Source organism: Cololabis saira, chromosome 15, assembly GCF_033807715.1.
Source record: "Cololabis saira isolate AMF1-May2022 chromosome 15, fColSai1.1, whole genome shotgun sequence".
Classification (NCBI taxonomy): domain Eukaryota; kingdom Metazoa; phylum Chordata; class Actinopteri; order Beloniformes; family Belonidae; genus Cololabis; species Cololabis saira.
The window spans coordinates 36,417,159-36,433,492 of record NC_084601.1 but is presented as its reverse complement, the minus strand read 5'-3'; the positions used below and the strand labels follow the sequence as shown (position 1 = coordinate 36,433,492).

The 16,334-nt window shown below is 37.3% G+C and overlaps 1 protein-coding gene across 2 annotated transcripts; it reads left to right on the top strand.

The window, feature by feature from the left end:
- Positions 1-312: 312 nt before the first annotated feature.
- Positions 313-14,870, top strand: LOC133460728 (glyceraldehyde-3-phosphate dehydrogenase-like). 2 transcript variants are annotated; one of them, XM_061741466.1, is made up of 12 exons: positions 313-382; positions 463-514; positions 5,190-5,289; positions 5,484-5,593; positions 6,481-6,571; positions 8,635-8,750; positions 8,862-8,943; positions 11,238-11,389; positions 12,368-12,446; positions 12,613-12,696; positions 13,657-13,754; positions 14,606-14,870. In XM_061741466.1, exons 2-12 carry the CDS (start codon positions 492-494, stop codon positions 14,673-14,675), a joined length of 1,005 nt encoding a protein of 334 aa, XP_061597450.1. In that variant the 5' UTR covers positions 313-382; positions 463-491; the 3' UTR covers positions 14,676-14,870. The 2 variants fall into 2 exon arrangements, with proteins under 2 accessions (XP_061597450.1, XP_061597449.1); XM_061741465.1 differs by having other exon boundaries at positions 342-382; positions 467-514.
- Positions 14,871-16,334: the final 1,464 nt, after the last annotated feature.

Sequence of the window (16,334 nt, the reverse complement as noted above, 5' to 3'; positions counted from 1 at the left end):
TTTTACTTTTATACTTTAAGTAGTTTTGAAACCAGTACTTTTATACTTTAAGTAGTTTTGAAACCAGTACTTTTATACTTTTACTTGAGTAAAAAACTTGAGTTGATACTTCAACTTCTACAGGAGTATTTTTAAACTCTAGTATCTATACTTTTACCTGAGTAATGAATGTGAATACTTTTGACACCTCTGTTTACGAGATATTTTATTAAAACTCTTAACTTAGAGGAAACCAACCGTCACGTGACCTTCAGCACGGGAAGGTGGGCGGGGCTAGTTTCAGGTGGGCGGGGCTAGTTTCAGGTGGGCGGGGCTCGGCGGAGATAAAAGGACGTGACTCCAGCCCGTTGCGCGCGCAGACGTCACGTCATCCCGACAGCAGGTGAGGCTTCACTTCCACCTGCGGAAAAACATGCGTTTTAAATGTGAAATGATGAATTAAATCTCCAACGTTTCTTCCAGACAGCGAGGACAGCATCCCATCAGACAACATGGTGAAAATTGGAATCAATGGGTGAGATACATTGGAATGAAAATTAGTTCCTACTATTTTTGTAACTTTTGTGTGGCATATTCTGACTTTCACATCGGACACAGAACACAAACAACTCTTTTGTGTTATTCAAAAGTTTCTCCACTTTGCATGTTTGGTGACGCTGGAAACTTTCAATTGTGCAGCTTTCAAATGATAAACTCAAGTCTAAAGTTTCGTTTATGCTATTGGAGACTAGAGTAAAAATTAAGTTGACTTTCAAACACTAAAATAACATGTTAAAAACAATCTATTGTCGATTCCTTTCCCTGGAAATGTCTATAAATGAATGTTTTTGTTTTAAAATGTCCTTTTGTGAGTTTAAAATGTATTGGGTTACTAAAAAAATACCCCCATAAATGATCATTTAATTCAGTATGTCTAAAAATGGGATGGCTTGCAAAATGTTGTCTTGGAAAGTTTAATTTCGTCACTCACAAATGTCCTTTTAATGAAATACTAGTGAACCTTTGGTGATTACACATTGAATTGGATGGTTTTTTCTTACAACCACTCACTGACCCCAAAAAGAGGAAAAAATGTCCTTTTATTTATTTTAATTAATTATTTTTGGAGCTGTTGGGGGCCAAAATGTAACATTTTTATGGTAAGCTTGCAGTTTTGGGTTCCCTAACATAGTTTGTGTCAAGATCTAAGATTATCTAAGAAAATAAGAAAATAAAATCTAAGAAATAACTGCCAAATGAATGTAGTTTGACAGAGTAGGGAAATTTAAATTGCATGGAAAAACTAAGCCTTAAACCAAATCCCCAAATATTAAAGTATAACTGGTATGACCCGTCTCCTTTTTTTTAGTTTCCCCCTCTTCCCCCAGTGAAGATCCGGGGCCGGACCTGTCTATTCTCCGGTTATTTATAGTCCGGTGGTGTTTTGGTGTCACGGTTGGCATCCCTGCTTCTTTCACACCCTTCATCCCCCTCCAGTCCCCTCTGTCTCTATCACTGTTCTCAGCTGTCACATTCCTTTTCTTCCTCCCCTTTGTCTAAATTTAACTCGCTAGCCTTTCTACTGAAGTTCAGATATAATCCAGCTACCACTTTGGTGGAAGCTGCTCTGACTTGGAGAAAACTGAAAGGCTTTGGCTTGTCCATTTTTGGACCAGCAGCAACAGAAAGTGTTGGAAACGTTTTAGCCTTCTCCCCAAAATAAACTACTCTAAAATCTACTGGCACTTTTTATCTCACGGCATTTTTTAAAATCCTATCATTTCAGCCTGTTGTATCAAATAGTTGAGCAACTAAGACCAGTGCATGGAGTAAATATTTCCTCATCCTTGAGGAGGGAAAGGCCCAGAAAGAGGCAGAACATCAGTAGAACTTCATTAGGCCGATGCATGCAGTCTGTTTCACACATTAGATGTGTTTGCTTCATATATTAATGAACTCCGAGGGGTCTTTTTCACTGTGTGGCTACTTGTGTTTATCAAGAGAGTCAGATGGTTCTAGACTGCAAAAACGTAAGATCTTAACAAGAATATTTGTCTTATTTCTAGTTAAAAGGTCATTTTTAGTCAAGAAAATCTAATTACACTTAAAACTAGACTCATCACTGGAAAAAAATAACAATTTTCACCTGTTTCAAGTAGATTTTCACTGAGTTTGCGTGCAGGATCCATCATGACGTCGAATCCGGGCGACTTTATTGCAAACATTAATCTGCAATCAGCGACCTTGACGAGTGTATCAAGTTAAATGTTCTTTGGAGATTTAATTTGCTGTAAAGTTTAATTTTGTCCATGTCTCCAGGTTTCTTGATTAATTAAGTCATTATTGGTGGGTTTAAACTTGATGCGCTTTTATTCAAAATTGTTTGTACTGCAAAAACTCAAAATCTTACTAGGAATATTTGTCTTATTTCTAGTTAAAATGTCTAATTTTTGATCAAATAATCTCATTATACTTAAAACAAGAGTCATTACCAGAAAAATAACTTATTTGACAATTTTCACCTGTTTCAAGTAAATTTTCACTTGAAATAAGTAGAAAAATCTGCCAGTGGGACAAGATTGTTTTGCTTGTAATGAGAAGATAAATCTTCTCCCACTGGCAGATTTTTCTACTTATTTCAAGTGAAAATTTACTTGAAACGGGTGAAAATTGTCAAATAAGTTATTTTTCTGGTAATGACTGACTTGTTTTAACTGTAATGAGTTTGTTTTTTGTTTTTTTTTACTAAAAATGAGACATTTTAACTAGAAATAAGACAAATATTCCTGGTAAGGTTTAATTTTTTGCAGCGTACTCCCCATCTCCATTAAAGGGGAAAAAGTTAAATCTTTTAATTTGTCAATCACATTGCAAACTGTTTTTCATTTGCCCATATGCAGCTTTTTTGTCCCAACAGTCTCTCTCACTGGGCATGTTGGAGGAACATAAAGGGTTCACTGCCTTGCTGAAGGGCACTCCAACACATGACAGCTGCTAGGGATCAACACCAGTGGCCACGCGTTCAACTGAGCTATTTTCATTCATCATTTAAAAGCACATTGTTGCACGAACTATATACGTCTTGTATGTCCACCCTTAGGTGAACCTTGTTTTGTGGGTTGCTGGTGCAGTTTTTCATCTTTCAAGCTCTTTCACAATGATATTTAGGCTGTAAAGCGACTCTGCGCTGTTTCGTTTGTTTTGCATAAGGAATGAGTTGGGGCTTCAATGCTACAACACAGATGGGACCACAGGGTTGGAAAAGTTTTTAGTATTTAATTCCTCAAGCCAGTTGTGTTTTGATGCATTTGCGATCATTAAAAGTGTTTTTCTTTTGACTAAAGCATTCAACCATTCACTTAAAGCTTTTAAGTCAGGATACTGGTTTTTACAAGCAAATATTTTTGTAAAAAGTGTTGCTTTCTTTGTCAGTCGGGGGTTTTAAACTTGGGGATAATATGTATATAAACCCTCCCAGTGTTTTCCAGGGGACCACATTGAATGCAATGTTGTAAAATGTGACACAGTTGACCTTAGAATACATTTACAGGTAATTTTTCTACAGAGTCAACTGAACCTGTTCTGTTTTAAAAAGTGTTGTTGGTGCATTTTCTTCCATTGTCAAAATGCTCAGATTCAAACCTCTCAATCTCAAAGTTTTAGCTCGAGGTGACTTGATCTTTGGTGGTTCAGATGCTTGACCTTTTATTGGCTAATCTGCATCCCTCTCATCCACCTGTCATACTCCTCCTGTTAACATCTCAACCCTTTATTTATTTGTGTGTATGCATGTATTAGGGCTGGGCGATATGGACCAAAAGTCATATCTCGATATTTTCTAGCTAAATGGCGATACTCGATATATATCGATATTTTTTCTGTGACATAATTTGGGTTTCCCCCAAAGCATTATAGCATAGCCTCTGTTAGCTTCATTTTTTTCTGAGGCAAACCCTTAAAAAAACAGTCAGTTTTAATACAAAGCCTCGTGCCAAATGTCACACAGGTACCTTTTATTAACAGAGGTCTGCACAATATCAAAATGTATAAAAAAAATGAAATAAAAATAAACTGCCTGCATATATAGAATAAAAATGCTTCTTGAATAAAATAAAACAAATATCCCTTTCCTGCATAACAATTAAATTAAAATACACTGTGCAATTAATACAATGTAGACAGTAACAGGCAGACTTTTCCACTGAGGTTGACAGTTGTGCAAATAACAAAACATTTGTGCAAATCTCAAATAAAACATTCAAGTCAACTTGTCACAAAATAAGCTATATCAAAATCATTTAAAAAAAAAATATATATATATTTTTTTTTAAATCGATATAAACAATATTGTCTCGTACCATATCGCGTTTGAAAATATATTGATATATATTAAAATCTCGATATATCGCAAGTATTTAACTGAACTGTTTGCTTGCCACAACAGTTACTGGTTCCAGACCACAAACTGTATAAAGGACCTTTCGACCACAATGTCCATGATGGGGTTACAAAGGCTTATTATTGTTTTTGATAGTTCATGTTCCCAGTGGAGTTAAACTGGCCATGTAGGGCGCCTCTGATCCATCCTAGTTTAGGATTTGGTGCCACCTGCTGACAAGAATTGTGTAGCTTTCTTTCTCTCGCATTCACACTGCTCTTAAGATGCTGAATGGCTCAATTTCAACCATTTAGGACTTGAATAAGAATTTTTTTTTTTTTGTAGCAGAGACTTTAATCTTGTTACAATGAATCACTTTACCTGTTTTGGGTTTTGGCTAATTCTAAGATCACAGTAAAATTGCCTATCATTTGAAACTAGTATTGGGGCCAAACTAAGACAAAAAAAATGGAAATTGCGAGAATAAAGTCATAATAATATGAGAATAAAGTCGTAATATTAAATATACTGTAAATATAACTTCATAAGATGCTCAATATTCCTCATTTTAACACAGGGAGAAGATGCTCTTCCTGTTAGAGTTCTCATAAATTATATTCTCATATTACGACTTTATTCTCGTAATTTCCTTTTTTTTTTTTTTTTTTTTGTCTTAGTTAGGCCCTAATACTCTGTCGTAAAAAAACATCTAAGCTGAAATTATGAACCACATTTATTTTGACTCTTTTTGGAGAAACTTAAGTTATTTTGACAGTGAACCAAACATCTCTTGGTTTTCCTGCAAACAGACTCTCGCCTCCTTTTGCTCCAGATTCGGGCGTATCGGCCGCCTGGTGACCCGCGCTGCAGCCGCAGGTGGTAAAGTGGAGGTCGTGGCCATCAACGACCCCTTCATCGACCTGGACTACATGGTGAGAAACCAGCAGCTTTTTCAGGCAGAACTCTGCTCTTTTCTAAAGGATCTTCTCACCTATTGGCCCTGAAGCCTTTCTCTGTGCCCGTGTTTACTTGTCAGTCTTTACAAATCTATCCTGAACCTTCACTCCTGTAAGGGGCAGGATTTGGACCAAAGTGACTCTTTTTTTAAAACCCCTGCCCTTTTCAGGTCTACATGTTTAAATACGACTCCACTCATGGAACCTGGAAACACGGAGAGGTGAAAGCTGACGGGGGCAAGCTGGTCATCGGCAACATGCACATCACCGTCTTCCATGAGTACGTACCTGTCAGAGCAAAATGTATCAAATTTAGGCCTGTGTTGAAAAAATCGATTTCCCAATTCTAAATCGATTCTCATATTAATTCCTAAAAATCGATTCATATGTCTAAAGATTGTTTTTTTTTTTTTTTTTTTTTTTTTTTTTTGGTGGGGGGGGTTTCTTTTCTTTTTTCTTATGTATTTTTTTTTTTCATCATTACATTACAACTTTTGGTTATTTTTTTCTTTATCCCCAAAAAAGGAATGTTTTGTTGGACACGAGAATAACTGGTGCCATGCTTTTGCCTTTAAATATGTTTAAAGGTATGAAAACATTAAAGGTTATAATTGCATAAATTGTCTATATTTCATTACTTTATATACTGTCTTGGGGTTACATTTGCAAAAAATGCAAAAAACCAAATGCTCAAAAATTAAAAACCAAAATAGACCGAAAATGGAACAAATAAAAACGGAATGTGGGAAAAAATAAAACCCATTTCATCCGTCTCTGTTTCCTGCCTGGATCTGTTTGGTAATTTTTACCCACAATGTTTCCTAAAGCAGTTCTATCAGCATTCTGGGAGGTGATTGGTCCTTACAGCATCATTAGCTGCCAATACTTGCTGTTTAATCTCAATATAATACTAGTAGTAATATTTTGCAGAACTACAGTCATATAATTCATGCAACAGCTCAAAAAACAGTTTTAATAACACCAACCCAAATCAATATCGGAATCAGATCGAATCAAATCTTGATAATCGATTCTGAATCGGAATCAAATCGATTCTTGACATTTGAATCGATCCCCAGCCCTAATAAAATTCAAAACCTCATGTCCAGGGGTTGTTTTTTTTTTTTTTTGTACAGTAAAGATTTAGTCTAAACTGTCTGCTCGCAGGAGGGATCCCGCCAACATCAAATGGAGCGACGCTGGCGTGGACTACGTGGTGGAGTCGACTGGTGTGTTCACCACCATTGAGAAGGCCTCTGTAAGTTTAACTAAAGCTGCTGATCCAAAGGAAGATGATTAAATGTGGTCATTTCATGCCACAAATCATTGACTGCACAAAAGAGCCATAAGAATAATCAGTAGAAAACGATATACAGATCCAACAAATCCATTATTCCTTCAGTTACAATTGGTGAAATTTCATGAATTAGTAGATTATAGTATTCTGCAAATTATGTTTAAAGCTCATAAAAAAACTTTACCAATCAACATTCAGAAAAGATTTGAAAAAAGAGAAAGCAAATATAACTTAAAAGGAACAGATTTTTAAAAAACCAAGATGCAGGACAAAATTGATGGAACGTTGTGTTTCTGTGAAAGGAATCAGTTTATGGAACAATCTGAATAAAGAAAACAAAGAATCCAAATCAAGTATGTTAAGTAAATATAATGAAATGTTAGTTAAGTTTGATTGACATACCCATAGACGACGGTTATTTTAGTTTTTTATTTACTTGTTTTTTTTATTTATTTGAATTTATTTCTTTGAAAAAGGGGCAGATTAGATAAGATTTTTCTTTTTTGCTCCCTTTTCATTCACAATTTATGAGTATTTGTATTGAATTATTTATTTTTTGAATGAAATAAAGAAAAATAATTAAAAAAAAAAAAAAAACTACGTTTACATGCAGTCAAAATTCAGGTTACTGCTAATATTCCAGTTACTGAAACATTCGGAATATTCCGTTTACATGTGTGAGCAAACAGGGTTATCCCTGTTTACATGGTAATTAATCATTTGGGATATCTGGATCAAACCAGCGACGCACGGAGAACATCATGACGCAATTAGCGTAATTTCCGCTTCTTCTTGTTGTATCCAAATTCAAAACAAATGCTGCTTCGCGCAACTTTTCTCTCACCTTCTTGTAAATCTTCTATCCCGGTACTTTCTACCGTCTACAAATGCAGAAATGTTCATATCCTTCATTACATTTATGAAGTGATTAGTCTCCTCCTGGTCTTGTGTTTCTCCGTGTTTATAAGAACTTCCTGGACTCAAAAGACCAGGATTCCTTGTGAACAGAGCATGTGCAGAAAACAAATTCATGTTCCTTTTGATGGGGATATTCCGTTTGGCGTTTACATGACCCAATATTCGGGTTTTAAAAGGAGTAACCCAGGGGTCATATTCTGGTTTTTAAAAACCCGAATATGAGCAAATTCGGGTTATTCAAAGGGGTTATTGGTGTTGACATGGCCGTGCAAATTGGGGTTATTGCTAATATTCGGGTTTTATTGATGCATGGAAACGCAGTCAATGAGAAATTCTTGTTCCAACTTTGGAACGGAAATGGATCTTCAATTCTAAACTCCAATTAATGGAAGTAAATGTGACTGAAAGTGCATTTGGGTTTACAAAAATAGAGTTGCATCCCTAGTTTTACAGATTTGACATTAAATTAACTGCTTTACATCATCCTTACGACGAAAATATTACCGTATTGGCCTGAATATAAGTGTTTTTTGCATTGAAAAGACTGAAAAAGTGAGGGTCGTCTTACATTCGGGGTCTAGACGTTATACCCATTTACACCGCTAGATGGCGCCAGATATCTTTAAAGCAAATGCTGAATTTAACTACCCAGGCCAAAGCAAACCCCTGTCACGAAGAAGAAAAATAAAAAATAGTATAAGGAAGAAAATAAGAGAATAGATAACAGAAATTGGAGAAACGTAGCGACAATCTGGAGAAAAGTGGGTGGAAGTTCGGCAGGTAAACCGGCAGCTGAGGAGAAGTTATGATGCAAACTTCAAGATAATGATTTCAAATAGTCAAAATAACGTGCTTTTTCTCTCGAATCTATTGTTATCATTTGTTTCAGATGTACTGTAATTATTTTCTGTATAAAAATTTAATTTGGTGTTCAAAAAGTCTTTCTTCAAACTTGAGTCTTGAAAAAGAGGGAGTTGTCTTATAATCAGGGTCGTCTTATATTCAGGACAATATGGTAATACAGCTGATGGATTATCTAAGAGTATGACTGACACGACAGATGAAAGAAAATAAGTGTCTTGCTCTAAATGACGTCTGTATCTTAGGCTCATTTGACGGGCGGCGCTAAGAGGGTGGTGATCTCGGCCCCCAGCGCCGACGCGCCCATGTTCGTTATGGGAGTCAACCACGACAAATACGACAACTCCATGAAGGTGGTCAGGTGAGTCTGCCGCTCCTGGATGTTCTGGACCGTCACGTCAGCTGCACTTTGTGACGCAGCCATCCGCAAAGCCAGTTTTGACAACTTTAATCTACCTTTTTTCCCCCGTAGCAACGCGTCCTGCACAACCAACTGCTTGGCTCCTCTCGCCAAGGTCATCAATGACAACTTTGGCATCATTGAGGGTCTTATGGTAAGAACTAAAATGTTTTTGTGCAGGTCAGTCTGAGCCAGTGCTTTAAGTGGGCCGGTACGCACCGGTACGGAGTACCCCCACTTCTCAATATTAGCCTCTGGCGTACCGGGACCTTTTACGGCGTACCGGGACTTCTCATGAGCTCCCAGTACTCTGTTCTCTCCTTGCGATTTGGCTACAGTGGCGTCGCAACGCGACTGCCCCTCGTGAGATGTTCACTCGTAAATCCCGATTTATGGTTCCGCGCTAAATCGACGCAAGGCCTACGCCGTATGAAACGCGGCGACGTGCAACATACGTGCGCATCGCTGCGTACCCTACGGCGTAGGCTCTGCGTTGGTGTAACGCGGAACCATAAATCAGTTTAGGTCCCGCGAGTCGAGAGGAGAAGTATTCAAGGATTTGGGGAATACAAGGAGCTGTGGGGATCCCGGACACGAGAAAGTCTGAAGCCTCTGCTAAAAGCTGTCCATACCATTGCTGTGTATACCAGCAGTACTGGAGTTGAGGGGGGATGAGGGGGGATGGCATCCCCTCCTGAAATAAAAACGGTCCAAATCATCCCCCCTGTAAAACTACCATCCCCCCTTTCCATCCCTTATGTCATTTCATCAATGAATGTGGTTTTACTGCTATTTCAACATTTAGAGTCATCACCAGAAAAATAACACCGGAAAGATATGTTCTTTGACAATTTTCATCTGTTTCAAGTAAATTTTCACTTGAAATAAGTAGAAAAATCTGCCATTGGGACAAGATTTATTTTCTTATTACAAGCAAAAAAAATCTTGTTCCACTGTCAGATTTTCTACTTATTTTAAGTGAAAATCTACTTGAAACAAGTTAAAATTGTTGTTTTTTCCAGTGAAGAGTCTTGTTTTAAGTGTAATGAGATTTTTTTACTAAAATGAGACATTTTAACTAGAAATAAGAAAAATATTCTTGTTAAGAGTGTGAGTTTTTGCAGTGATCCATGTTACTTATCCTGTGAAGGACAGAGTCATATTGATAAGTTCAGAAAAGTGTTTTTTATTGTTGTGTTTTGATGTACTTGATGTAAGCCCAGTGGATATTTAAAGCTTACAGAAGGCTGCATTTAACTGCTGCTATGTCATTCCTGCAGTATTTCTGCAGGTGTTTTGGTCACTGCTATTATTTGTAATATATTATATTATTTGTAATCAGCACAAATTATCTGTCCCCATATGATAAAATCCACCATCCCCCCTGATTTTTTTTTTTACAACTCAGGTACTGTCTACCAGTGAATGTGAGCGTTTTCTTGTGTACACATAATTTGTTGGAAAATTCAATAAAACAATTTTCTTTTTGAAAATCAGGATCATATCCTAGTATTTAAATATATCACTTAATCATCTGCTGTTACTCACCGCCTAATTTACCTGACATCAGTTGAATAAGGGGAGTACCGGAACTTATTTTGGTCCACTTAAAGCACTGGTCTGAGCTGACCGGTCTCTGGGAGCTGGGTCTTTCATCACTCTATACTACAACCTACTGAAGCACAAAGGTGTTATAAAGAGCTCAAATCTGACTGGTATTGACTGTGAGAGAGTAAAGCAGATGTGGAGCTGAAGTTGACAATGTCTTTTTTTAAATTCAATAACTGGTGAGTTTCACACTGCAAAATCTTAACAAGAATATTTTTCTTATTTCTAGTTAAAATGTCTAATTTTTAGTCAAAAAAAAAAATCTCATTACACTTAAAACAAGAGTCATTACCAGAAAAATAACTTTTTTCACCCGTTTCAAGTAGATTTTCACTTAAAATAAGTAGAAAAATCTGCCAGTGGAACAAGATTTTTTTTTTTTTTTTTTTTTTTTTTTTTTGCTTGTAATGAGAAGATAAATCTTGTTACACTGACAGATTTTTCTACTTATTTCAAGTGAAAATGTACTTGAAACGTGTGAAAATTGTCAAATAAAGTAATTTTTCTGGTAAGGACTTGTTTTAAGTGTAATGAGATCTTTTTAACCAGAAATAAGACAAATATTCCTGGTAAGATTGAGTTTTTGCAGTGCACCTTTTGAAATTAGTGACTTTATATTAGTTCTTAAATACAGAACTATCAAAATCACTTGAATTTTGCACTGTTGCCTTTTGTCAAGGTGGCTGGGCTCGGCCTTGAACATCAATCTAGTCTATTTTAGTATCGTACAGCAGTTCAGTGTTTCTAATGTGCTTTATAAACTGACATTTTTCAGTTGCTTGCACCATTAATCTGTATTGTTAAATGCTACACTAACGCGTCTCTGGCTCTGTCTCTCAGAGCACAGTCCACGCAGTCACCGCCACGCAGAAGACGGTGGACGGGCCGTCGGGGAAGCTGTGGAGAGACGGACGCGGTGCTTCCCAGAACGTCATCCCCGCCTCCACCGGCGCCGCCAAGGCCGTCGGCAAGGTGATCCCCGAGCTCAACGGGTAAGGCTGGTATTTACAGTTATTAGGGCCCGAGCACTGACGGTGCCAAGGCCCGTTTGTATCTGTAGGAGAGGTTTTTATTGTTTTCCTCGTTCTCATTTTTATTTTTCCGCTGAAATGAGGGCCTTTTTTTCCCCCTAAACGTGCCCCGAAAGTCACTAAATTTTGCACCAAACCAGGCCTGGTGAAAAATGTGATATTTAATGGTTTGCATTAATGGGCGTGGTCTAATGGCTCAACAGCGCCCCCTAGAAAACTTCGTGCTTCAAGCCCCACAATACGGTTTGACGTACATGCACGAAAATCGGTACACACCTGTATCATGTCTCAACTTAAAGAAAAGACTCTTGGCGCCATGGCCGAAACCCAACAGGAAGTCGGCCATTTTGAATTAATCGTGTAATTTTGGCGCAATTTCTGCCATTTCTTCGCCCGAACCGTAACGTGAACCCAGGTGTTATACATCAAAATGTGCGTCTCCATCCTGCAACGATGGGCATTACTTTTCTCAGTCAAAAGCGTTATCGTGGCGACGACAGACGGCAAAAAGCATGCCCCCCCCCCCCTTCATCTGATTGGTCAATATCGGATAGTTCCTACTTTCTGCCATAACTTTTGAATGGTTTGATATAGAGAGTCGTGGCTGGTGTCATCCGCTAAATGTCCAGGCCTGAAGAATCTACATCAAGTCATACAAGCTTCCACTGCAGCCTGAACGTGCACAAGGGTGTGAGGGCCCGTTTATCGCTGCTTGCAGCTTTAATTTCTCTTGTCTCCTCCCCGTCACTGAAATGTAGTATTTGGACAAATGTAATGAAAATGCAGCTCAAAAAATAAAGGATTATTTTTTTTCCTTTCTTCCAAACCCCCATTCACGGCAGCCTCTAGGCCTTTGGACGGGAAAAGCAGAGCGCTTGTCTTTTGGTGGATGAAATGACCTGTAAAATGTCCTGAGCTTTGATTCTTGTCTTGTAACAGAAAGCTGACCGGTATGGCGTTCCGTGTCCCCACCCCCAACGTGTCCGTCGTTGACCTGACTGTCCGTTTAGAGAAGCCCGTAAGTATCTTGTTGTTTTTACAATGCATCCTAAAGCTTCAGTTTGTCACAGAGGGTTACTGACAAAATTATATCCAACAAAAAAACTTGTTTTTATTTATTTATTATGGAAAATATAACTCCTGTATCATTTTGAAGTCCTAACCATCTGTTTTCTGCCCTTCAGGGGAACTATGAGGACATCAAGAAGGTTGTCAAGGCGGCTGCAGAAGGACCCCTGAAGGGCATTCTGGGATACACTGAAGATCAGGTACCAAACCAGTCGTATTTACTGTTTGTATGAGTCAAGTCCTGCCTGGTAGTGGTTTGGGGGGTTTTATTGGAGCCACTAGGTGGCAGCAAGTCTCTGGACATTAGCAGAGGTGTCAAAGGTATTCACATTCATTACTCAGGTAGAAGTATAGATACTAGAGTTTAAAAATACTCCTGTAGAAGTTGAAGTATCAACTCAAGTAAAAGTATAAAAGTACTGGTTTCAAAACTAAAAGTATAAAAGTAATGCAAGGGGGGTAAAAGCTGCATCTTAGTATAATGCAAATATATTAAAGAACCATATATGTGTACTATTGAGCATTAACATGTGTTTCAGAGAGCAGGAGATATGATGACTAGTTGCCTATAAGTATTGTAATGGTGCAAAAAGTCAAACTTCAGAGGCATGTTATCATTTATCCTAACCTTTATTGGAATGAACATCCAAGTTTAGTTGCAGGAATCTGAGGGAACGGATGTAAGAACAAAACTGGACAAGAACATCTGAAACAACCACAACCACATTCACTCTATCCGGATGGAGCAATTTAACTGGATAGTTTTTATTAAAGGTAGAAATGAAATAGAGAAACGAGGCTGTTTTTAAAATGTAAGGAGTAAAAAGTACAGATTATTGTGTGAAAATGTAAAAGTAAAAAGTCGTCTGAAAAATAATTACTCCAGTGAAGTATAGATAACCAAAATTTCTACTTAAGTAAGGTAACAAAGTATTTGTACTTCGTTACTTGACACCTCTGGAGATTAGGAGGAGGTGGGAAACAGTTCCCACATTCCTACATGCTCTGACTGTTCCCTGTTCCAGCACACAGGACCTTAATAACTTCATCAAGCAGAAAAACACATCCTGCAGGGCACTGGGTCTTACATTAATAGTGCTATATTGATTTTGTCCATCCTAATCTTCTCATGCATCTCACATATGGCTCTTTCTGCTCAGGTTGTGTCCTCAGACTTCAACGGTGACAGTCACTCCTCCATCTTTGACGCTAGTGCTGGCATCGCTCTCAACGACCACTTTGTCAAGTTGGTTTCATGGTGAGTTCAAGTGCAGGATCCATCATGTCGTCGAATCCGGGCGACTTTATTGCAAACATTAATCTGCAATCAGCGACCTTGACGAGTGTCTATCAAGTTAAATGTTTTTTGGAGATTTAATTTGCTGTAAAGTTTAATTTTGTCCGTGTCTCCAGGTTTCTTGATTAATGGACATTAAGTCATTATTGGTGGGTTTAAACTTGATGCGCTTTTATTCAAAATCGTTTGTACTGCAAAAACTCAAAATCTTACCAGGAATATTTGTCTTATTTCTAGTTAAAATGTCATTTTTAATCAAAAAATCTCATTACACTTAAAACAAGAGTCATTACCAGAAAATTAACTTATTTGACAATTTTCACCTGTTTCAAGTAGATTTTCACTTAAAATAAGTAGAAAAATCTGCCAGTGGAACAGGATTGTTTTTGCTTGTAATGAGAAGATAAATCTTGTCCCACTGGCAGATTTTTCTACTTATTTCAAGTGAAAATTTACTTGAAACAGGTAAATTGTTTTTTTTTTTCCTGTGATGAGTCTTAGTGTAATGAGTTTTTTTTTTTACTAAAAATTAGACATTTTAACCAAGAAATAAGACAAATATTCTTAAGATTTTGAGTTTTTGCAGTGTGGGGACATTTAACGTAGTTAAAACCTTCTAAACAGGTGTGTTGATCATGTTTCTGACTATTAAAACTTAATTTTAATAGATTAAGTTGCATTTAAATGGTTAATGATTTCACAAAGAAGTCAAACTATGAAAGGAATACTTGAATTTTCTCAGTCTTGACATGTTTTTTGTTTAAACTCATAATCTACCATTTTAACTCCTCATTTTATAAATGTGTTTGCAGGTATGATAATGAGTTTGGCTACAGCAACCGTGTGTGCGACCTGATCCAGCATATGTTCACCAAAGAGTAAAGATGTGACCCGGCTGCTTCTGCTTCCTCGTCTCCACCTGCATCATCCGCCCTGGATCTGGGCCAAACTCACTTCTGGGCTCGTCAGCATCCGTGGCCGTCCCGGTTTCCTCATCACCGAACTGCAACTCACTGAATGTTCCACTAAACCTGCAGTGTCTTCTTTGCACTTAATAAAGAACCTCGTGTGACAGTGTTTGGATTTGTGTTTCTCTGAATGTTCAACACAAGTGTGCAACCGCAAGACTAAAACAACCACCTTGCCTCTTGGTTTGGGATATTTCATAGACTTAAAATAATTAAACATATTATGGACAAATTACCTGAAAAGCAAGACTGAAAAGTCACTAATGAGATTCAAGTCACAGTTTTAATAGACTGTCAAATAACCAAGATAAGATGGCTGTTGGGCATAGATTTGGTTGTGACAGCAAGGAAGACCATTGTGGATTTAATAGGCAAGGAGAGTTTATTTGTATAGCACAATTCAACAGAAGGTAATTCAAAGTGCTTTACATCAACATTGAAAGCCGCAAGACAAACGGTAAATGACAAATAAAATAAAAAGCACAAGTTAGTATAGTACAGCAGGTAAGTATTTAGGAGTAAGCTTCAGTAAACAGTAATGTTTTTATCCTGATTTAAAGGATCTACAGTTGCAGCAGACCTCAGGTCTACAGGAAGTTTGTTCCACGGGTGAGGAGCAGAATAACTGAACGCTGCCTCACCTTGCTTGGTTCTGGTTCTGGAACCACAACAAACCAGATCCAGATGAAGCTCAGGGGTCTGGGAGCTTCATAGGAACTAACAGATCCAGCATGTGTTTTGATCCAAGACCATTCAGGTCTTTGTAAACCAGCAGTAAGATTTTAAACTCTATCCTTTGACTCACTGGAAGCCAGTGTAGCGATTGCCATTATGCATTCATCCCTTCAAGTGCAATATTCTTTCACTCATGTGCATTATTCTCTCATCCATTTATTTTCATAGTGTACAGGACTGTCTCAGAAAATTATAATTGTGATAAAGTTCTTTATTTTCTGTAATGAAATTAAAAAAACAAAAATGTCATACATTCTGGATTCTTTACAAATCAACTGAAATATTGCAAGCCTTTTATTATTTTAATATTGCTGATCATGGCTTACAGTTTAAGATTAAGATTCCCAGAATATACTAATTTTTTGAGATAGGATATTTGACTTTTCTTAAGCTGTAAGCCATGATCAGCAATATTAAAATAAAAGGCTTGCAATATTTCAGCTGATTTGTAATGAATCCAGAATGTATGACATTTTTGCATTACAGAAAATAAAGGACTTTATCACAATATTCTAATTTTCTGAGACAGTCCTGTATATATATTCGTTTCCTGTTTCTTATTTTGTTGTTTACATAGTCTTTGCATGTGTGCACTTTTATGGAGCTGCGTCCTAATCTCATTGTATTATAATAAAGGATTTCTATTCATGACCGGTGTAATATGGTCCAGTTTCCTGGTGTTGCCGCCTGATTGATTTCTTGTTAAGAGGTAATAGTTTGATTAAATGGAAACTTAAAAGTATGGGCAGATACTTTTGAGGATGATGGACTTTATCTTTTTTTTTTGTGTTTAAATAACAGAGGTGTCAAGTAACGAAGTACAAATACTTCATTACCT